Here is a 20237-nt window from a genome sequence, read left to right on the forward strand (position 1 = left end):
TGACAGACAGAAGTGGTTTGGAATCCCACTCTGGAGAGTCATACAATGTCATAGCCCTCCCTGGGTTCTTCTGAATCTTTTAGGGATTTTACCTCCCTAGTAACAAGCCCCACATCAATAAAGCATTTTTTAAAAAGCTGCGGTTTGATTTCTCACTCAGGTACACTCAAAGTGTTTTGATAGTTGGGCCATCATTGCCTTACGTGCAGAGCATAGACTCATGGGAGCTTCCCATTATCTTTGGATCTGACCCTAGTCTATTCATGGTTATGGTGGGTTGATTTGTGTTTGCAGAAGTACCAGTACTTGGCAGCTGAAAGACTGTAAGTCTCAGAACGAGAGCCAGCTATTTATTTTAGTTCCCTACGGAGCATCAGCCCCACTTCCAATCGGGGCACATTTGAGAAAGGTTCCCTGCAGGCAATGTTCTCTCACCTCAGTGCTACTCTGGAATTCACAAAAGAGCCTGCAGAGTGGCCTCTCCATCCCTAGGCTCAGACTTTGGGCACCCAAAGGAGGGATGTTCCAACTTTCCTTTGAGAACCTGAATTCCTGGTTGATGATCTTGGGCTATGTATGAACAGTCTGGGGAGAAATGCCCAGGCTGCTAGAGAGCTTTCACAGCAAAGCTGCCCAGGCCTGGAAGGCAGCCATCCAAGAGAAGAGCTGAGGTTCACCAGCTGGAAAAGCCCAGTGAGTAATCTTGGGGGCCAGAAAATGCTGATGTGTCCCCTTCAGGGAGAATTTATGTTTTATGATTGAATTTATCTACACTGAGATCTAATTCCAGCTTCACAGGGAAGCTCCCTAAAACCCAAAGGCCTATATCCAGATGGTACCTCATCTTTGCTGCAGAAATTGCCCTGAAGGATTTGAATGCTGACTTCTATTTGAGCTTTTGGACCACCACACCTACCTCATATTGGAATAGGGCCTCTGCCACTGATCTGATGAGACTGCTTTTTGAGCCTTCTCTTGGGTTCAGATCTCCTATGGGCTCTTTCCCTGCTAACCTTTTCCATCCCACCCCTTCTTCACTTTTTTATTGTCAATCAGCCATTTTCAGTCATCTCCGAGTCTTTGTGCCCCTTCCAGGCTTTTCTTGGCAGAGATGCTGGAGTGGTTTGCCATTTGCCAGCTCCTTTTATAGGTGAGGAAAGTGAGGCAAACAGGGTAAAGTGACTTGCCCAGGGTCACACAGCTATGAAGTATCTGAGCCTGGATTCAATTAATAGTATTTCTTCCACCTAGATTTCCCGAAATCACAATTTTAAAAAGAGCACAAAAACAATATGATAGACTCAAAAAATGAAACAAAATGTGTTGCCAATCATTACATTAATTCAGACACCAGCTATGCTACCCTGGACAAGTCACCTCACCCTGTTTGCCTCAGTTTCCTCATCTGTAAAATGAGCTGAAGAAGGAAATGGCAAATCCTTTGAGCATCTCTGACAAGAAAACCCCAAATGAGGTTGTGAGGAGTCAGATATGACTAAAATGATTGAACAACACATTAATTCAGTTGAATGCATTTCTGAATTGCCTTACACAGAATTTCTGAATGACCTTACATAGAAAATCATTCCATCTCTTTATTGGTTATATTCTTTATCATTTTATATTCACTACATTCAGATACCAGTATAGAGTAATTAAAACCAAATTACTCTTCTACTTACAAAGATGGCATTAGTGTTTACCATTCAGAAAACAGATTAATCATGCCATGAATAGAAGTTTTCCCCAATTTATCAAAACCCAAATACAAAGCCAAATCTTAAATGGACAAATCTTCAATATTGCTGCAGAATTCCAGTTACTTAAAAATATGAAAATCAATTAAATGAAACTTGGAGACTGAGAATTAATTTTAATTGAAGAGGAAACAAGCACTTCTTCAATATAGGATAATAATTTTACTGGCACCAAAATCTTCCCAATCTCTTCTTATCTAAGTGAGATGTTACTTATATTAATTTTTTCTTAATTCTCAGCTTTTCTTTGACTTCTGATGTTCATTTTGATAGCTGGTAAAGATGAAGACCTCATATTATGCCAAAATTGGTAAAGAAAATCACCCATTCTATATTCCTGCTCTTTGGGAAATCCAAAGACTTACTAATAATTAGTTTCTAATTAAGCTTTACATCAAAACAGTCTCCAATGAATGGCTTCCAAAATGACATTTCTCTTTCCCCATTCTAATTCAACCCTTTACTTTCCTTCACTACTTTCTTAGTCTTCAATTCCCAGTCATATCTCAATTCATCTACAAAACTGGTTTTCTTTACTCAACTGAAATCTCTTATATTTGTACAAATCAGCACAAGTTTTATTAAATGTATCAATTAATTGCAAAACCTTTTTCCTGAACAAAACTGAAACTTCAGCGTTTACATATAATTTCTCATTTTGTCAGGTACAACTTTTAACCTAGGCAATAAAATTCTACTAAATCTTTCTCAGAACACCAAGATAGAATAAAGACATTCTCCTATAATGAAGAGTTAATCATTGCACCAGCAATGGTTCTTAAATGCCAGATAAGTTTAGTAACTGCAGACTGCAAACTGTTTGCTTCTCTATTTCACTCTGTTTTAAAGCTTTCTTAACATTTTCTACTTGGTGAAATCACCTTCTTCTATCCTGAAACAATAAATAGCATTTTTTAGAAAGGGAGGAGGTGAAAAAGGTGTCTAGGTGCATTTTATATGCAATGTTCTCAAAGCTTTTATTTTTATTTTTCCTTTAAAAATTAGAAAGAACAGTATACCCAAAACTCAGTAGGATATTTCAGCATTTACAAAAAACATTGAAACCACGATATAGAAATTCACAGTACAGAAATTATTTTTCATTCACAAGTTCAATCTTTAGTTTACAATGTCATAAATTTCTGCAAAATGGGGAAAAGGTTTCCTTCTCTTTTATTTGACTTTATCTCTTCATTCCCAACTTCACCAGAAATAGGGAGACAAAGATGAGATTGTATCTTTTGAAATCTGGAAAAAAAATTTTTGCAGAAAAATTCTTATTCTTTTTTTTATTTTGTACTGAAAGTTTATTGGGAAGGAGAAAGTTTGGTATTACAATTGGCTGGGTATCTGGAATGAAACGGGCATTTCTTCTACTAATGCCTAGGATGGTAGTAATAATAACAGACACTAGCAAGAGTTCATTTAAATCAACCAAAATTTCACTGCAATGCAGCTAATAGTTGTATCTGGTGGTATTCCTGCCTTGTAGTCTCTATTCAACCTTCCTTTTCTCTCTTATCTCTCTCATTTTAATAAGAGATCATTTATCAGTGAAGAGATTTCATAGAGTTATTTTTCTTCCCCCTAAAGCTCATGGTTGAAAAGAGTGATGATGTCATCCCTTAAAATAAAAGAATACCACCTCTGGGTTGCTGGTATTCCTAAAAGGCAGGGGCCTGAGACTAGCAGTGGGCCACTAGGTGGAAAATTTGGTAAAGAATGCCAGCACCTGTCCTCTGGTGAAACTTCATGAAGAGGTGTTTTTATTTTTTTTCCAAGAGAAAAATTAATTAATTTTTCACAATTTGGTTGACAGATTTTATGAACTTCATAATTTGCCCAAATAAGCCAATAACATATTTGCTTGAGAAATTAACCTCTATTTTGCCCTTTAAAATTTATAAAATGTCATGATCAAATGGACCAAATAATGGCCAAGACTGTTCAGTAAAATAAGGGTAGCTTGGCCACTTCATTTGTAGCAAATACAGACTTAGGCACATCAGTTCTTGTTATGATTTTTTTTCACTTTGCCAAAACATTACCAAGAGGCTCTGTTCTAGAACAAAATGACCAGCTGCTTACTCTAACAATTTTTGAGTTGTTTATGTTGGGGTCCTGTCATCACTATCATGGGATACCACTAGCTAGTCAAAATTTATGCTAGATTTAAGAACTTCTATTCTGAATGAATGAAGTCTCCATTATAGATTGAACTGGGAATTTGGATAGGAAAGGCAGTCAAAATACAAATGACAGACAATCAGACAACACAATCCAAAAATATACAAAACACTAGTTTGTCTCTATAGATCTTTCAATTTGGAGCACACAAGTGCTTGACTGTACCCTCCCAGGTCCCCCTCTCTAAAAGGTGCCAAATGGGTGCACTCATCAGTGCATGCTTGAAGAGTTCTTTGAGTTGGGAACCTGTGGGGGTTAGGTCATCTAGTCCCAGCTAGTGTGGCTAGAATTGTCATGTGAATTTTCTTATCAATTTTACCAGCTATAGCTGATAAGTTAGCACAAATAAGGACACAGACTTTATTACAATCAAGAGTATATGGTATACCCCACCAACAGCTGATGGGGGATGAGTCATTCAAAATTCAGCAACCAATATTTATACATTATATGAAACATTGAAGGGGTGGTGGTGGAAAGGTGGCTGCTTGTAGCAATGTAACTGGTCATACCAAAAAAAGTAAGCTTTTTACAGAAAATACAAATCATTAACAACAGGAGATAGATAAAAGATGTATCCTTTTTAAGCATAGCTAATTCTAATAAATCAAAGGGAAATACCTATCATTTTACATAAGAGAAGGGGACATTCCAGAGACTCTGAAATTCTCCTTTTTTTTTTTTTAACTAATTAAGTCTTTCCATACCAAAAAGAAAAGGAAAGAAGACACTGAAGGAAACCAGTTGCTGCAGCTGTTCTCACAGTTAATTCCAACATCATATATAACAAGAGACTGATACACCACAAAACTGAGTGTTATATTTTTCCAGAAATTCAGTCTTACTGGTTCTTAGAATCTCTGATAAAATTCACTTGTGAATCCATTTGGTTATGTTTTTTGTTTGTTTCCTTTGGTATTTTGTTTATAGCTCTTTCAGTTTCTTCTTCTGAGATTGAATTGTTCAAATTTTTTTCTTCTGTCATTTTGTATATCTTATATTTTGTAAATATTAATTTGTGTTTTTAAGTCAGTTTTATTCACATGTAGTTAGGCAAAAATCTTTCTAATTGTATCTTATTTCTTGTTCATTTTTTGTGAATTTTTCAATATTTTTGATAGTTAACTTGGTTTTCTCTTTTTAAAAATTCAGGTGAGCTAATTATTCATTCATTTCAATAGGTCATCAGTCATTCCCCATGTCCCCCGCAGAAGAAGGGTTTCAACAGTTGCTGAAGTCAAAAGTCTCCATTGCTCAGTAGACAATGGTCTTCAGCTTCTCTTAGCTGAACTCAGCTGAGCTTCAGAGGAAAGCCACGATGTGATAGGACCAATATTTACAAGCATTTCCATGATATAGATTGTTTCTCTCTCACCTATGACATGGGATAGACTCGGGCCCTTCCTCCTTGAATGAGGATTGACTTTTCCTAAAAGGAGAAACTCTGTACTGTGGAACTGATTGGCCATTATACTAGCAGATTTTAAATATCATGATATTCAAATACCCTAAGTTTCTACTTCCTCAATCTACTCAATTCTCTTGACCTTCTTTCCCATTGCACCTCAGCTATACATAGAGATAGTCTTATCATTGAGTTTATCACCCACAAATATTCTCCTTCAATGTTCTTGAACTTCAAAATCCTTTTATGTGATAATCATCCTTAGCATTCTATCTTTCTTTTTTCCTTTTGGACTTTATCACCCCAAAACTTCATTTCTTTCCCAGGTCATCACTCCTGTACTGATGACACTCTCCTCCCTTGCCTATCTAACACTTGGCTATAAGCCAGAGTATTATAATAAGCTACCTGAATGATCTCCTTGCATTCAGGTTCTTAATTTTCAAATCTCTTTTCCATAAAGCCTCCAAGTTGTTATTATTAAAGGACAATTCTGATCATATCTTTCTCAAGCATGCTCCCTATTGCCTAAAGCACAAATAACATAAAACATAAATAACAAAAAAATCACTCCTTGGTTTGACATTAGATTCATCATACACTTGCCCCTACCTATCTCTCCAGATTTATTTCACCTTACTACCCCCTCCAAAATGCTTCTGCCCCCATGCCCATTTGGTAATAAGTCCTACTCTTCGAACCCTGGCTCCAATGAAAATTCAATTCAAGGATCACTTTCTGCAAGAAACTCTAATGAGAAGTCAACATGAGAGTGAAGAATAGGATTAAGGCAATAGTCATAGAAATGAAATGATGGTAAAAATGAAATGATAAATTATCATCAGAAAAAAAGATTCAGAGGGGAGGCTAGATTTCACTTTCCCCAGGAAACACATAAGAAGGAAATGTCAGAAAACAAGTTGAATTAATTAATCTAACAATAAATGTATATTCTTGAATATATTCATTAAATGAGTTATAAAATGAATCAAGGAAAAATAGTATTACAAGAAGAATATTTGAAGCACAAACACAAAGCTAAACTAAGCTAAAGCAGACTAGTTTTTTTCTTTTCTATGAATCCTTTGATGTTGGTTAAAGTTTATATTTTTTAACAAAGGCAAGCAAGAATTTATTAAAGACTTACTATCTGTCAGGCTCCATGTTAAGAACTGACAATACAAATACAAGCAGAAAAACAGTCTTTCCCTCAAGGAGCTTACATTCTATTTGGGAAGACAACACATGGCAGGGAGTTGTAAAGTGGGGTGGTAGGGAGAGATGAAGATTCCCATTTAAGAGTTTTTGGTATTTTAGTCCATGAAGAGCATGTGGGAAGAAAATAAAGGTTGGCCATTCTGGTACCCTTACCAAAATAGAGGCCTGGGGAGGAACTCACCAATGGGAGAAGGGAGTCAGGGGTAAGAAGGATGGGGTCAGAGAGAAGGGGTGAGAAGGGATCTTTCAAGTTGAGGAGATTCCAGGTACTAAGGGAGTTTCTGTATTGAGACTAAAAGTGAGGCATGGTATTGAAATTCAGAAAGTCAAATGAAAATTTGGGAGGAGAATGTCTAGAGGAAAAAGCTTGGAAAGCCTTCAGATATTCATTACATTTCTAAGACTTCAGTTCAGTATGAGATGACATCTTCTTATTTGTACTGGCAAGTAGTCTTAGACCTCATGCAGGATTGGCTGGAAGATCCAGTGGGAACTGGTGCCCACTGGGATGCAAGTTTCCCTTCCCCATATAAATCTTTCTCCTGCTTTTTATCAATGGCCCTTCCCCTTTTCCATTTGTGAGAAGATGCACAATTCCAATCTCCTCCCAGAGAGAATCTATACTTCCCTTTCCACTCATATCCTCAGAGCCACTCCTCCATTCCTAATTTTGATGGGCACCCCTGTTGGACAGAAACTCAGATGCTAAGGACTTATGGGCATAGCCACTGACCTTATACTTGAACCCTTAAGATTTTGTGTACTCTCCTCCCATTTTGCAGCTGATTGAATGCATATTTGTTGTCTGCCCAAATTACACTAAAAGCTCCTTGAGGGTAGGGATTGTCATCTTTTATTACTTGAATATCCAAAAATTAGCCCAGTGCCTGACATACAGTAATTCTTAATAAATGCCATTTCATTCTTCAATTTTCAGTGTTACATGCTGGTTGATTTGCCACAGAAGGCTCTCCTAAACCAGTTATATTTTAAAAAAAAAACCCACTATTCTCCAGTATGAATCTCTTCTTGTTTAATATCACAAGAAGGTATTTCCATGTTTTTTACAAGATGTTTTCCTCCAGCATGAGTCTTCTGATGTACAACGAGGTTTGAACTCCGACTGAAGGCTTTCCCACATTCATTACATTTATAAGGCTTCTCTCCAGTATGAGTCATCTTATGCCTGATAAGGAGTGAACTCTGAATGAACGCTTTCCCACATTCATCACATTTATAAGGCTTCTCTCCAGTATGAATTCTATGATGTTTAAAAAGGTCTGAGCTTTGAGTGAAGGCTTTCCCACATTCTTTACATTTATAAGGCTTCTCTCCAGTATGAATCTTCTGATGTACAATAAGGTTTGAACTCTGAATGAAGGATTTCCCACACTCATGACATTTATAAGACTTTTCTCCAGTATGAATTATCTGATGTATAATTAGAGTTGAGCTTTCACTGAAGCCTTTCCCACATTCAATACATTTATAAGGCTTCTCTCCATTATGAACTCTCTGGTGCTTAAGAAGGGTTGAGTACTGAGTGAAGGCTTTCCCACACTCCTCACATTTATAAGGCTTCTCTCCAGTATGAATTCTCTGGTGTTTAACAAGAGTTGAATTTTGAGTGAAAGCTTTCCCACATTCATTACATTTATAAGGCTTTTCTCCAATATGAGTCTTCTGATGTACAATAAGATTTGAGCTCTGACTGAAGGCTTTCCCACACTCATTACATTTATAAGGCTTCTCTCCAGTATGAATTCTCTGGTGCATAACAAGTGTTGAATTTTGAGTGAAGGCTTTCCCACATTCATTACATTTATAAGGCTTCTCTTTAGTATGAATCCTTTGATGTAAAATAAGAGTTGAGCTCTCCATGAAGGCTTTTCCACACTCATCACATTTGTAAGGCTTCTCTCCAGTATGAATCTTCTGGTGTCGAATAATTCTTGACTTTCGAGTGAATGTTTTCCCACATTCTTTACATTTATAAAGCTTCTCAACATCATGATCTTCATAAAAGTCTGAACCTTGCCTGAAGGCTTTCTCGTATTCCTTATCTTTATCAATGCTGACTGTAATTTGGATCTTCCTATTTCTCAAATTCCTTTCATACTTTACCTCCTGACTCTTTTCCTGGCTCTCATTTTCTCCACAAGTAGACGAGCAATGATCAGCACTGCTGAGTTTTTCAGATGTCCCTTTATGGGATGATTCTTCTCCAGGGATATTCTCTTTTGGTGCTGTCTCTGTGGCCTTTCTTCTATATCCCAAGTCTGAAAAATAGCAATATAAAATACAAAAATTATCAGTGCTTTGAACTTTGAGAAGGAAGCTGAAGAGGAAGTAATGCAACTGAAACTGGTTTCCAGAAAAAAGTAGTATATTGTGCAATCATTTTTTTGAAACCTCCTTTTTAGTTTCCCTAGAAGTACCAAGAAACAATATTTTCTCTAGTCTAACAATCATTTTCAGACTTGTCCCTGTTTGAAAGTACATAGATGGGAACTGATTCAACTATTCTAAAAAGCAATTTCAAACTATGCCCAAAGGTCTACAAAACCATGTCTTCCTTTCATTCAGTAATACCACTAATAAATCTGTATCCCAAAGAGATTTAAAAAAACACACACAAAGGGAAAGGATATGTATGTTCAAAAATATTTCTAGCAGGCCTTTATGTGATGGCAAAGAATTGGAGTTGAGGATAAGCCCACAAATTGGGGAGTGACTGAACAAGTTGTGGTATATGATTCTCATGGAATACTATTGTTCTATAAGAAATGACAAACAGGGTGCTTTCAGAAAAACCCGCAAAGACTTACATGAACTGATGCAAAGTGAAGTGAGTATAACCAGGAAAACACTATGCACAGTTATAACAATATAATATGATGATCAACCGGTAATGATATAGCTATTCTCAGCAATACAATGATCCAAGTAATTCCAAAGGACTTATGATGAAAAATACTAGCCACTTCTGGAGAAAAAACCGATAGAGTCTTAATGCAGATTGAAATACACTTAAAAAACCCCATCAAACTTTATTTTTCTTGTGGATTTCTTTTATTTATTTTTTTCACAACACGACTAACATAGAAATGTGTTTTGAATAACTGAAAATGTGTAACCTGTATCAAAATTGCTTGCTTTTTCAATGAGGAGATAGGAGAAGGAGGGAAGAAGAACTTGGAACTCAGAATTTTAAAAACTGAATGTTAAAAATTGCTTTTATATGTTACTGTAAAGAAATCTTTAAAAAAAAAAAAGATAGTACATAGATGGTCAAGACCAAGTAGACTTTTCTTAGCAAAACTGGAAAAGGGTAAAAATAAATCTTTAAACAAAGGTTACCTTCCTCCCTCCACGCCCCCCCCCACTCCATGCTTTTATTTTTTCCAATCATATTTTAAGATAGTTTTCAACATTCACTTTTATAAGATTTTGAGTTCCAACAAAGGTTACCTTTTAGAAATCATTGTATTCCTTACATTCTGAATGAATTGGGCTACTGCCCAACTAGAGGCACTGGCCTTGTTTCCATTAGAACAGACTAAGGGATTGATCAGAGGGAGCAGATCCTCTTGGTTCCTGGACCCTTGAGTGTGCAGAACACTTGAGAGGATCATTTCAAACCTGTGCTCAGATGAACTTCCAGGACAATTTCTTCAGTTCTGGCTTCCTCTCAGGTATCAGTGTGATCCTGGCACTAGCCTCACTCCTCTTCCTGATGAGTTCCTTCCCAGAAACTCTATTTGAGGAAGCATCCGTGCCAGCTATGGTCACCTCAAACCTGGTCTACCTCATGATCTCCATTCTACTTCTCCACCTTGCTCCCATTTGTGTACTTTCCTCCCCTCCCTACTCTTCAGCCTGTTTTTTACATGGCGACTTTCTTCATTAGAACTTTGAGGGTCAGGGATATCTTTCTTTTTGTTTCTATTTGTATTCCCATGTGTAGTACATCATAAACACTTAATAAATACTATGTATATCTCTCTATCAAAGAAAGAACTGATTGGGAGTTTTTAATTTGTCTGTTTCCTAGGTTTATTTTTTAGGTGCATGATCAATTTGTTCTACTCTTTCTCTCTTTTATTAACAAGAGTATTTAGAGATATAAATTTGCTCCCAAGTATTGTTATGGTGGCAGCCCTCAAACATTCACATATTGTCACATAGTTGCCATTGTCACATGGCTGTCATTACTTAATGAAATTATATTTTTAAAAATTATTTTTGTGCTAAGTTTTTAATATACAAATAATTTTCAATCCTTGACTCAGAAGCCCTTAATCAATACTTTTATTGTATCATGACCCATAGAAGATATATTTGATATTTCTACTTTTCTGCATTTGTTTGTAAAGTTTTTTAAATAAATTATTTAATTTTTGTTTAGTTTACAACATTCAGTTCCATAAGCTTTTTACTTCCAAATTTTCTCCCCTTCCCTCTCCTCTCCCCTTACACCCAAAAAGGCATGCAATCAGGTATCGGTTCTACATATACCTTCACATTAAACAGATTTTCACTTTAGTCATGTTGTAAAAAAGAATTATAATCAGGGCAGCGAGGTGGTGCAGTGAATAGAGCACTGGCCCTGGAGTCAGTAGGACCCGAGTTCAAATTCGACCTCAGACACTTGACACACTTACTAGCCATGTGACTTTGGGCAAGTCACTTAACCCCAATTGTCCTCCAAAAAAAGAGAAGGAGAAGAAGAAGAAGAAGAAGAAGAAGAAGAAGAAGAAGAAGAAGAAGAAGAAGAAGAAGAAGAAGAAGAAGAAGAAGAAGAAGAAGAAGAAGAAGAAGAAGAAGAAGAAGAAGAAGAAGAAGAAGAAGAAGAAAAGAGAGAGCAAATTGTTTAAATCTGTGTTCAGGCTCTGTAGCTCTTTCTCTGGATGTGTATTTATAAAGTTTTTATGCCCTAATCAATTTATTAATTTATACCCTTTTTTGTTTGAAGGTGCTGTGCAGAGTTGAGAAATAGGCATACTTTAATCTATTCCTATTCAATATTCTCCAGAGGTCTATCATATGTAATACTTTTGAAATTTTGTTTAGGTCTGTAATTTCTTTTTTTATCTATTTTTTGTTTGGATTTAACTAGGTCTGTGAAGGATAAATTTAGGTCCCCCACTATTATAACTTTATTTGCTAATTTTTCCTATAACTCCTTTAATTGTTCCTTTATGAATTTAGATGTTATGCCATCTGGCACATCTGTGTTTAATATTGATATTAATTCATCATTTATATTTCCTTTCAGAAAAAAGTAGTCTCCCTGTTTATTTAAATTAGTCTATTTTTGTGGTTGCTTTTTCTGAGATAATGATCACTAATCTTTCCTTTTTTTTTTTCTTCAGCTAAAGCATAATAGATTCTGTTCCAGTCATGTTTTAAAATTCTGGGTATATTTCCAGTTCAAGTGAGTTTCATTTAAACAACATATTGTTACATTCTGGTCACTTATCAGTCCACCAGTCAATAAACATTTATCATGCACTCCCATGTGAGACTGACAGTGCTAAGTACTATGTGAGGAGATAGAGAAAGAAACAAAAGATAACCTCACCCTTCAAGAAGCTCCCAATCTAAAGGTGGAGACAGTGAGCAAGCAAATCTGTACAAAAAGCTCTACAAAGGATCAGTAGAAAATGATTAAGAGAGGAAACGCACTAAAATTCAGAGGGGTTAGGACGATTTCCTGTAGAAGCTAGGATTTTAGTTGGAACTTAAAGGGAAGCCAGTAGGTGGAAATGAGAAAAGAAAGCATTCTAGGCTTGGGAACATCTAGAGGAAATGCCTGCACCTGAGAGATGGTGGGTCTTGTTCATGGAATAGCAAGGAAGCCAAGTGTCACTGGATCAAAGGATATGTGATAGGACATAAGGTATAAGAAAATGAGAAAAATAGGAGTAGGGTTAGAAGGGTTATGAACCAAACAGAGGATTTTGCATTTATCTTGAGATGACAGGGAGCTGCTGAAGTTTAATAAGCATGGGGGTGAAATGGACAAACCTGTGCTTTAGAAAAATCACCTTGGCGACTAAATGGAGGGTGGACTGGAGTGAAGAAAGACTTGAATCAGGCAGACCTACTGTTGGCTATTACAACAGTCCATAAATGAGTGATATGGGCTTGCACCAGAGCGGTGACAGTGTTACGGGGAAAAAGAAGGAGTATTTGAGAGATGTTACAAAGGTGAAATCAACAGGCCCTGACAACAGACTGGATAAGGGGATGGAGTGGGTGTGAGAAATAGTGAGGAGCCCAGGATAACACCTCGTTTGTGAGCCTGAGGGACTGGGAGGATCTTGTTTCTTTCTACAGTCATAAGAAAGGTAGGAGGGTGGGAGGGTTTACGTGGAAACATCATAAGTTCAGTTTTGGATGTGTTGAGTTTAAGATATTTACTAGACATCCAGTTTGAGATACCTGAAAGGAAGTTGGAAATACAAGATTGGAGGTCAACTGAAAGGCGAGAGCAAGATAGGTAGATTTGAGAACAGTCAGCATAGAGATGGTAATTAAGTCCATGGGAGCTGATAAGATCCCCAAGTGAAGTAGTACAGAGGGAGAAGAGAAGAGGGCCCAGGACAGAATCATGTGGGACACCTTTGGATGAAAGGTGTGATCTCAATCAGGATCCACCAAAGGAGACCAGGAAGGAGTTGTCAAATAGGTAGGAGGAGAACCAGGAGAGAATAGTGTCCTAAAAACCTAGTAGGAAAAGTGTTTCAAGGAGGAGATGGTCCTCATCAGCATCCAAGGCTGCAGAGAGGTCAAGGAGAATGATGATTGAGAAATAGCCATTGAATTTGGTAATGAATCATTAGTAACTTTGGAGAGACCAGTTTCAATGGAATGATAAAGTCAGAAGCTGGATTCTAAGGGGTTATGAAGAGAGAAAAAGCAAAGAAAGTAGAAACATTTATTGTAGATGACCTTTTCAAGGAGTTTAGCTAAAAAAAAAAACTCGACAAGATATAAGATGATAAGAACATGGAAGAATCAAGTGAGAGTTTTTCCAGGATGGAGAGAAATGGGCAGGTTTTTAGGCAGGTTTTAGGCCAATAGACAGGGAGACATTGAAGATAAGTGAAAGACTGAAAATGACAGAGCAGGAAATCTTCTGGAGGAGATGGGATGGAATAGAATCACTCAGACAAGTAGAGGGGTTAGCCTTGGTGAGAACTAAGAACTCAGGCCACTTCATTATGTGAGATGGGGAGGAGACGATGTCAGTGACAGAACTCATCAGTGATAGAAGATGGGTAATTAAGGAGAAGAGGGAGCTCACAGCAAATGATATCAATTTTTTCCTACAAATTATAAGGCAAGGCTCTCAGTTGAGAGAGTGAGGAGCCATGGGAGGCTTGAGGAGGGATGAAAAGGTTTGGAAGAGCCATTGTGGAGAGTGAGAGATTGAGTTGATTTAGGGAGATATAGTGGGATTGCCTAGCAATCAACAGTGAGGGCCCAGTCGAAGTTATGTAACATAATTTGTAGTGGACCCAGTCAGAATGATTGCATGATTTTTTTCCATTTTCATTCAGTAGCACTTGTGGAGGAATGAAGGTGTCAAATGGTGAGAGTGATCCAAGGTTAAAGATGAACTGGGCATAATCAGTTATAACATAAGGGATCTAGGAATTCCAGAGAGGAGGACAGTGTAGAGCTGAATTGGTTCATCAAGGGGTCAAGATGTGGAAGAAAGGAGAGAATGCCTAGGCCAGAGGAGATGGCCTGAGAGATAACTGAGGCATTGAGTGATACAAGGTCACAGTGTGTACAAAGAGTAGGGTTATGTATGGGAAGGTGGAAAGAGACATGAAAAGCCAGTATATCATGGGCCAATACGAGAATTTCAGAATTCTTGACCATCGATGTGGTCCATTTGTGAGTAAAGACAAGACCAAGGCTTCGACCATTTGGGGGTATAACCGAAGTGAGGAAGAGAGTGACTCACAGGAAATGAGTAGGTCAAAGAACTAAGTGGTTAACGATAGGAAGGACATTAAATATATGTTGTAGTGCCCTGCTATAAAGGCAGGAATTGAGGAGTAGAGAAAAAGTTTGAGCCATGTACCAAACTCATTGAGGAAGGAAGTGTTCTGCTGGTCAGTTGTTTCAGTCATGTCCAACTTCCCATGATCCCTTGTGGGGTTTTCTTGGCAAAGAAACTGGAGGGGTTTTGACATTTCCCTCTCTGTCTCATTTTACAGATGAAGAAACTAGGTGAAAAAGTTTAAGTGACTTGCCCAGGGTCACACAGCTAACAAATGTCTGAGGCCAGATTTGAACTCATGAAGATGAATCTTCCTCATTTCAGGCCTTGTGCATTATCCATTGTACCACTGTGGTGGAGTTCTGTAGACAACAGCTACCAGGATCGTGACTGAGTGGCAGAGATGAATAGCATGAACCTCAAAGGGAGGAAGGGTCCCTGAGTGAAGGAAGTAGTGAGAGACCTTGGAAGTTAAGAGTATTCTAAATCTCCCATCTTCCCCAGTCTTCCCATCAGTGAACTGAAAGGAATGAGTAAAGGTGCCGCTGGTACTAGAAAGTGTAGCCATGGAGGTTGTCATTAGGAAGACCCAGGAGTCTATAAGAGGTAGAAGATGGAAGGAATGAGAAAGGAAAAGATTTAGGATAAAGGGATATTTGTTGCCTTTGGAAAATCATTCCAGAGGGCACAGTGGAAGAGGAGGGTGGCATTTGTTTGGAACTTTGGGATGGTAGAGTTGAGGGGTTTGGGAATAAGGATCTGGTGGTGGGGGATGGTTGACGAGGCTTGACCCAGAGGGGTTCAGAATCACTAGGATGTATAGGTATAGTTCAGAGTGAGGATAGTTGTCATTGAGTGGAAGACACTATTCCACTTCCCAAAGGAATCTGGAGACAAGTGAAGCATGAGATGAAAGGCATGCCGTCAGATGGGAGTTCACATTTCAAAGACTGGAGACTAGGCAAGAAACAGCAGCAGGAGACAGAAGTCAAAGGGCCACAGCCGGAGGAGTTCTTGCTCCCCAGCAGCTTTCTCTTTCCTCTTCCCTTAAGGGACAGGTGCAGCAGGAGATGGAAGGACTGAGGTCAAAGGGAAGGTTTCTCCTCTTTGTATTAGAGGTTCTCCATAGCAAGGAGATCAGAAGACAGCAGGAGGTGGCAATTGCCTTGTGCCATGCAGATAGTTGTCCAACTCGGTTCCTTTCTGCCTTCTCTTAGGGGACATGCACTGCACCCAACTATGTGTTTATTTGTGTGAATATGCGTTTTTTCTTTCCTCCAGATGAGATGTTCAAATGTCATTCACTCTCCATTCCTCCTCACCAGTTCCCTCATCCTGTTTTTTAGTCTTCTACTTAAGCTCTACAATCATATGAAATAATTTTCACTATTCTTCTCCCTTTACCTCCTAAACCCCATTATACATTCCTCTTCTCCTCCCATTCTAATCTTACTTTAAGATCACAAAGCATTCAAACCACTCAGGTTCCTCAATAAAATCAGACTCTCTCAATGACCCCTGAGGATGACAGAGTTCGGAGGAGATGCATGTGTTATCTCTCCTTATAAGAGTGTAAACAGCTCACCCTTGTTTTGTCACTTCTGATGATTAACTGCTCAGGCTAAAGTTTTTTATGCTTCTCTTGACTCATGTGTTTGTATATCAAATTATCTCCTCAATTCTGGCCTTTTTATTAGCAATGATTGGAAGTAGTCTACTTCGTTAAAGATCCATTTCCCTCCTATAGAATTATACTCAATTTTGGCAGGTTAATTTTTCTTTATTGTAAGCTTACATATTTTGCCTTCTTGAATATTATGATCTACTCTCTTGTTTTAGATAGGTGACCATTTATCTTTCATAATGCTGACTTTGGCTCCTTGGTACTTGAGGTGTTTTTTTTTTTTCTTTCTGGCTGCTTGTGGCATTTTTTCTTTGACCTGAAAGCTCTAGGTCTTGGCCATAATATTTCCAGGAACTTTTATTTTAGAATTTCTAGCAGGAGATACTAGTGGAGTCTTTCTATTTCTACCTTGTCTCCTAGTTTTAAGAGAGCTAAGCAATTTTCTTTTATGATTTCTTGAAGTATAAATGTCTAGGCTATTTTTTTTAAAAAATCATGGTTTTTAGGCAATCCAATGATTCTTAAATTTCTCTCAATCTTTTTTCCAGATCACTTGTATTTTTTATGAAATACCTTACATTTTTCTCATTTTTTTCAGCCTTTTCAGTAAAAAAAAACTTTTGTTGTTGTTATTATATCTTGGAGTCACTAGCTTCTAATTATTAATGCTAAACTTTCCAGCATTGTTGTGAAGATCAAATGATAATATATGTGTATAAACACATAAACACAGTATGCGTATGCATACTATAGATATATATCTACTCATATGTCTTTTAAAAGTGTAAGGCACTGTATAACAACTCATTGAATCAGCAACAGATGTCTTGAAGAAATGGCTCTTGAGCTAGTCTTGAATGGGTTAATGGATTGAATATTTGGACATGGGGGAGGGAGAGCATTCCAGACATGGGTGATTGGCAGGCAGCCTGTACAAAGACAGTATATGAGATACTGTGGAGGCTGTGGGTCTGCAATATAGAGTGCAGGGGATAAAGTAATGTGAAATTAGTTGGGAAAGAGAAGTCAGAAGTAGCATGTGATATATTATGATACTAAGCTTGGGATTGTTTTTGTTCATGTATCCTAAAGTGAACCACAAGGCCATGAAGGGCAGCAGAGTACCACGATGAGTAAATTGGTCAATCAAGAAACATTTATTGAGTTTCTACTATGTGCAAGGAACTGTGTCCTTCACAGGGATCCATGAGAAAAATGCTTTGTGAACCTTGAAGTCCTGGAGAAATCGGGAGCTGGAATAATGGCTATCATGAGTTTCCCTTGGATGCTGTAAGAAGGATGGATTTGAGAAGGGACAGCATGAAAGACCAAAGAGAGGCTACTGTCATAGCCCAAGGGAGAAGTGATGAGAAGCTGAGCTAGAATTGTCTTGTCAGAAGAGATAAGAGAACATATACGAGAGATTCTAAGGAAGGACAGTGGAGGAGGCTTGACAATTGGTTGGATGTGGTGGATGAAGGAGAGGCAGCATTAGAGGAACACACCAATGCTGGGAATCTGGGTCCCTGAAAGAATGGAGGAGCCTTCACCAGAAGGAGGGAAGCTGGTACAAGGAGTAAACTAGGGGGGAAAGATAATGTTTAGGAGGGCACATAATGGATATGTTAAGTTTGAAATGCTTAAAGTATGAAAAGCACAGACAACTTTGGAGTTGCTGGACTGAAGCTAAGAAGAGATAGAAGGATTGAACACATGAAACTGGGCATGATGGTAGAACCCATGTGAGGGAGTTTTTCAGAAGAAAGAAGATGGAAAGCAAAGAGAGAGGACCTACGACAGAGCTCTAGGGGACAGCCAGGCACAGAGGTCAATATCAAAAAATGAGATTTGGTCTATAAAAACAAAGAGGGGGATTTAGAGACATGAGCTCACTTTCCTTTGTTCTGCTGCCTCACCTACTTTCAGCTCCACACATCAAGATGCATCCATGCCAGGTACCCTCTGGTGTCTCCCTCCCTTCTCCTCCTTTTCTACCCCCCCCACTTTAGATTGTAAGCTCCTTGAGAGCAGGCACTGTCATTCTTTTATTAATTGTATTCCCAATGCTTAGCACAGTACCTGGCACATAGTAAGTACCTAATGTTTATCGGATTGGATCGGATAGTTTAATGAAGGAGAGAGGAGGAACATGTAAGGACCTGGGATAATATACGAGATCAGGGAGTGTTTGCAGGCAATCTGGGAATCAGAGTATAAGGAGAAATTGAGCCAAAGCTTTGGGACATCCGTAACCCTTTTTCTGCATCACAACAATTCTGCTATACTCATCTTAGACATTTTCAATCATTGGCCTCCTTACAGAACTCTAGAAGTTCATCCGCATTTCTCAGGAAATCCCACCCAATTCCGGTGATTCCGGAATCTACTCTTCTCCCTGACCTCCAGCACCTGCCTCCTGTAGCCAGAGTGGGATAAAACTAGTGGTATGTTCAAGACAGCTCAAAGTGGCCGGAGAGAACTGGTTGTTAAATTTCGTTGTGAGCACTTAGAAATTGGCAATTGCTACAAATCAGATCTTGATTTACTGTTTTATTGATTATCTAGATGTAAGAAAGTGATGGATAAATGTTAATAATACAGATTAAGCTTAAAAGTGTCATGGGTCTGTTTTAGGGAGTGATGGTGGAGGGGCAGAGCTGGTTATTAAATATTCACCAGCGGACCTTGGATAAAGTTGTTGACTCCCAGCAACGGTTATGGAAAAGACTGGACATTTCTAAAACTTGAGACTGTCTGAAGTTCTGGACCAAAGAGTAAAGAGGACAGGAGAGAAAAGGATGGAGAACCCAGCTCTGTCACCTCCCATGCCTTGGAGCCTATGGACACCCTCAAGTTCCTCAACGGGGCAAAAAGCATTTTAAGGATCTGGAAGCTTAACATCAATGAAAGGAAGTGGGTACAAGAAGGACCCTGAAAAATCATGGAATTCCCACCTCATGGAATTTTTGTCCTTTGTCAAGGACTAATACAGTCCTAAATAACAAGAGCTCCTAAGAATTCCCACCTTGTTCAGGTCTTAACTTGGAATGTGATACCTCTCCTATGCTCTCTTTGGTTTTTAATAAGAATGGGTGGTATATTTTGTCAAAGGCTTTTTCTGCATCTATTGAAATAATCATATGATTTCTGTTGATTTTGTTATTTATATGGTGACTTGTGCTGATAGTTTTCCTAATATTGAACCAGCCCTGCACTCCTGATATAATCCCACCTGTTCATAGTGTACTATCCTCATGATAGGCTGCTGTAATCTCTTTGCTAATGTTTTATTTAAATTTTTCACATGGATATTCATTAGGAAATTGATCTATAATCTTTTCTGTTTTGGCTCTTCGTGGTTTAGGTATCAGCATCATATTTGTATCATAAAAAGAATTTGGCAGGACTCCTTTGCCTGTTTTTCCAAATAGTTTATATAACATTGAAATGAATTGTTCTTTAAATGTTTGGTAGGATTCGAATGTGGCATCTCTCGGCAGACAGTGGACAGTTTCAGGTGAGCCTTCTCAGCCTCTTCTGAGCACATGACTATACCAAGAATGTGGCAAGAGGGGAGAGAGGCTTTTTCTCTTCCAGGAGGAGAATAGCTGCTCTCTGAGCACAGCTAATGGTCCAATGGCCATGGCAGAAGGAGGAATATCTGACCTAGACAGAATCACAGAGGAATCTCATACAATCTGTCTCTGCCCAAGAATATTCTCTCCAATACCCCCCAAATGCCTCCAAAGACATCCCCATCCAGACTTCGTTTAAAGACCTCCAGTGGTGTAGTGGATAGAGCATGGGTCCAGGATTCAGGATGGACCTCCGTTCAAATCTGACCTCAGATAATTACTAGTTATGTGACCCTGGGCAAGTCACTTAACCCTGATTGCCTCCCTTCCTCTCTCCCTCCTCCCCCCCTCCAAATAAAACCTCTAGTGAATGAGAGTTTTTCCCTCTTGAGGCTGCCTTTTGGGACAACAGTAATCATGAGGAAATTTTCCTTGGAATGGAAATCTGCCC

General features: G+C 38.4%; 1 protein-coding gene across 4 annotated transcripts in view; it reads right to left on the minus strand.

Annotated features, from left to right (window-relative positions):
* Positions 1-2708: 2708 nt before the first annotated feature.
* LOC138161963 (zinc finger protein 91-like) overlaps positions 2709-20237 on the minus strand; it is a 55002-nt gene continuing 37473 nt past the window's right edge. Inside the window, exon 4 of one of the 4 annotated variants that reach the window (XM_069089079.1) lies at positions 2709-8565. In XM_069089079.1, the coding sequence (XP_068945180.1) occupies positions 7573-8565 (993 nt within the window). In that variant the 3' untranslated portion in view covers positions 2709-7572. Of the gene's footprint in view, positions 8847-19484; positions 19878-20237 lie in introns of those variants that run through there. The other 3 variants (XM_069089077.1, XR_011168500.1, XR_011168499.1) reach the window with 3 other exon arrangements.

Source organism: Petaurus breviceps, unplaced genomic scaffold, assembly GCF_028583685.1.
Source record: "Petaurus breviceps papuanus isolate PSGF00001 unplaced genomic scaffold, PetGlider_PUasm1.0 185, whole genome shotgun sequence".
In the NCBI taxonomy this organism is placed as follows: domain Eukaryota; kingdom Metazoa; phylum Chordata; class Mammalia; order Diprotodontia; family Petauridae; genus Petaurus; species Petaurus breviceps.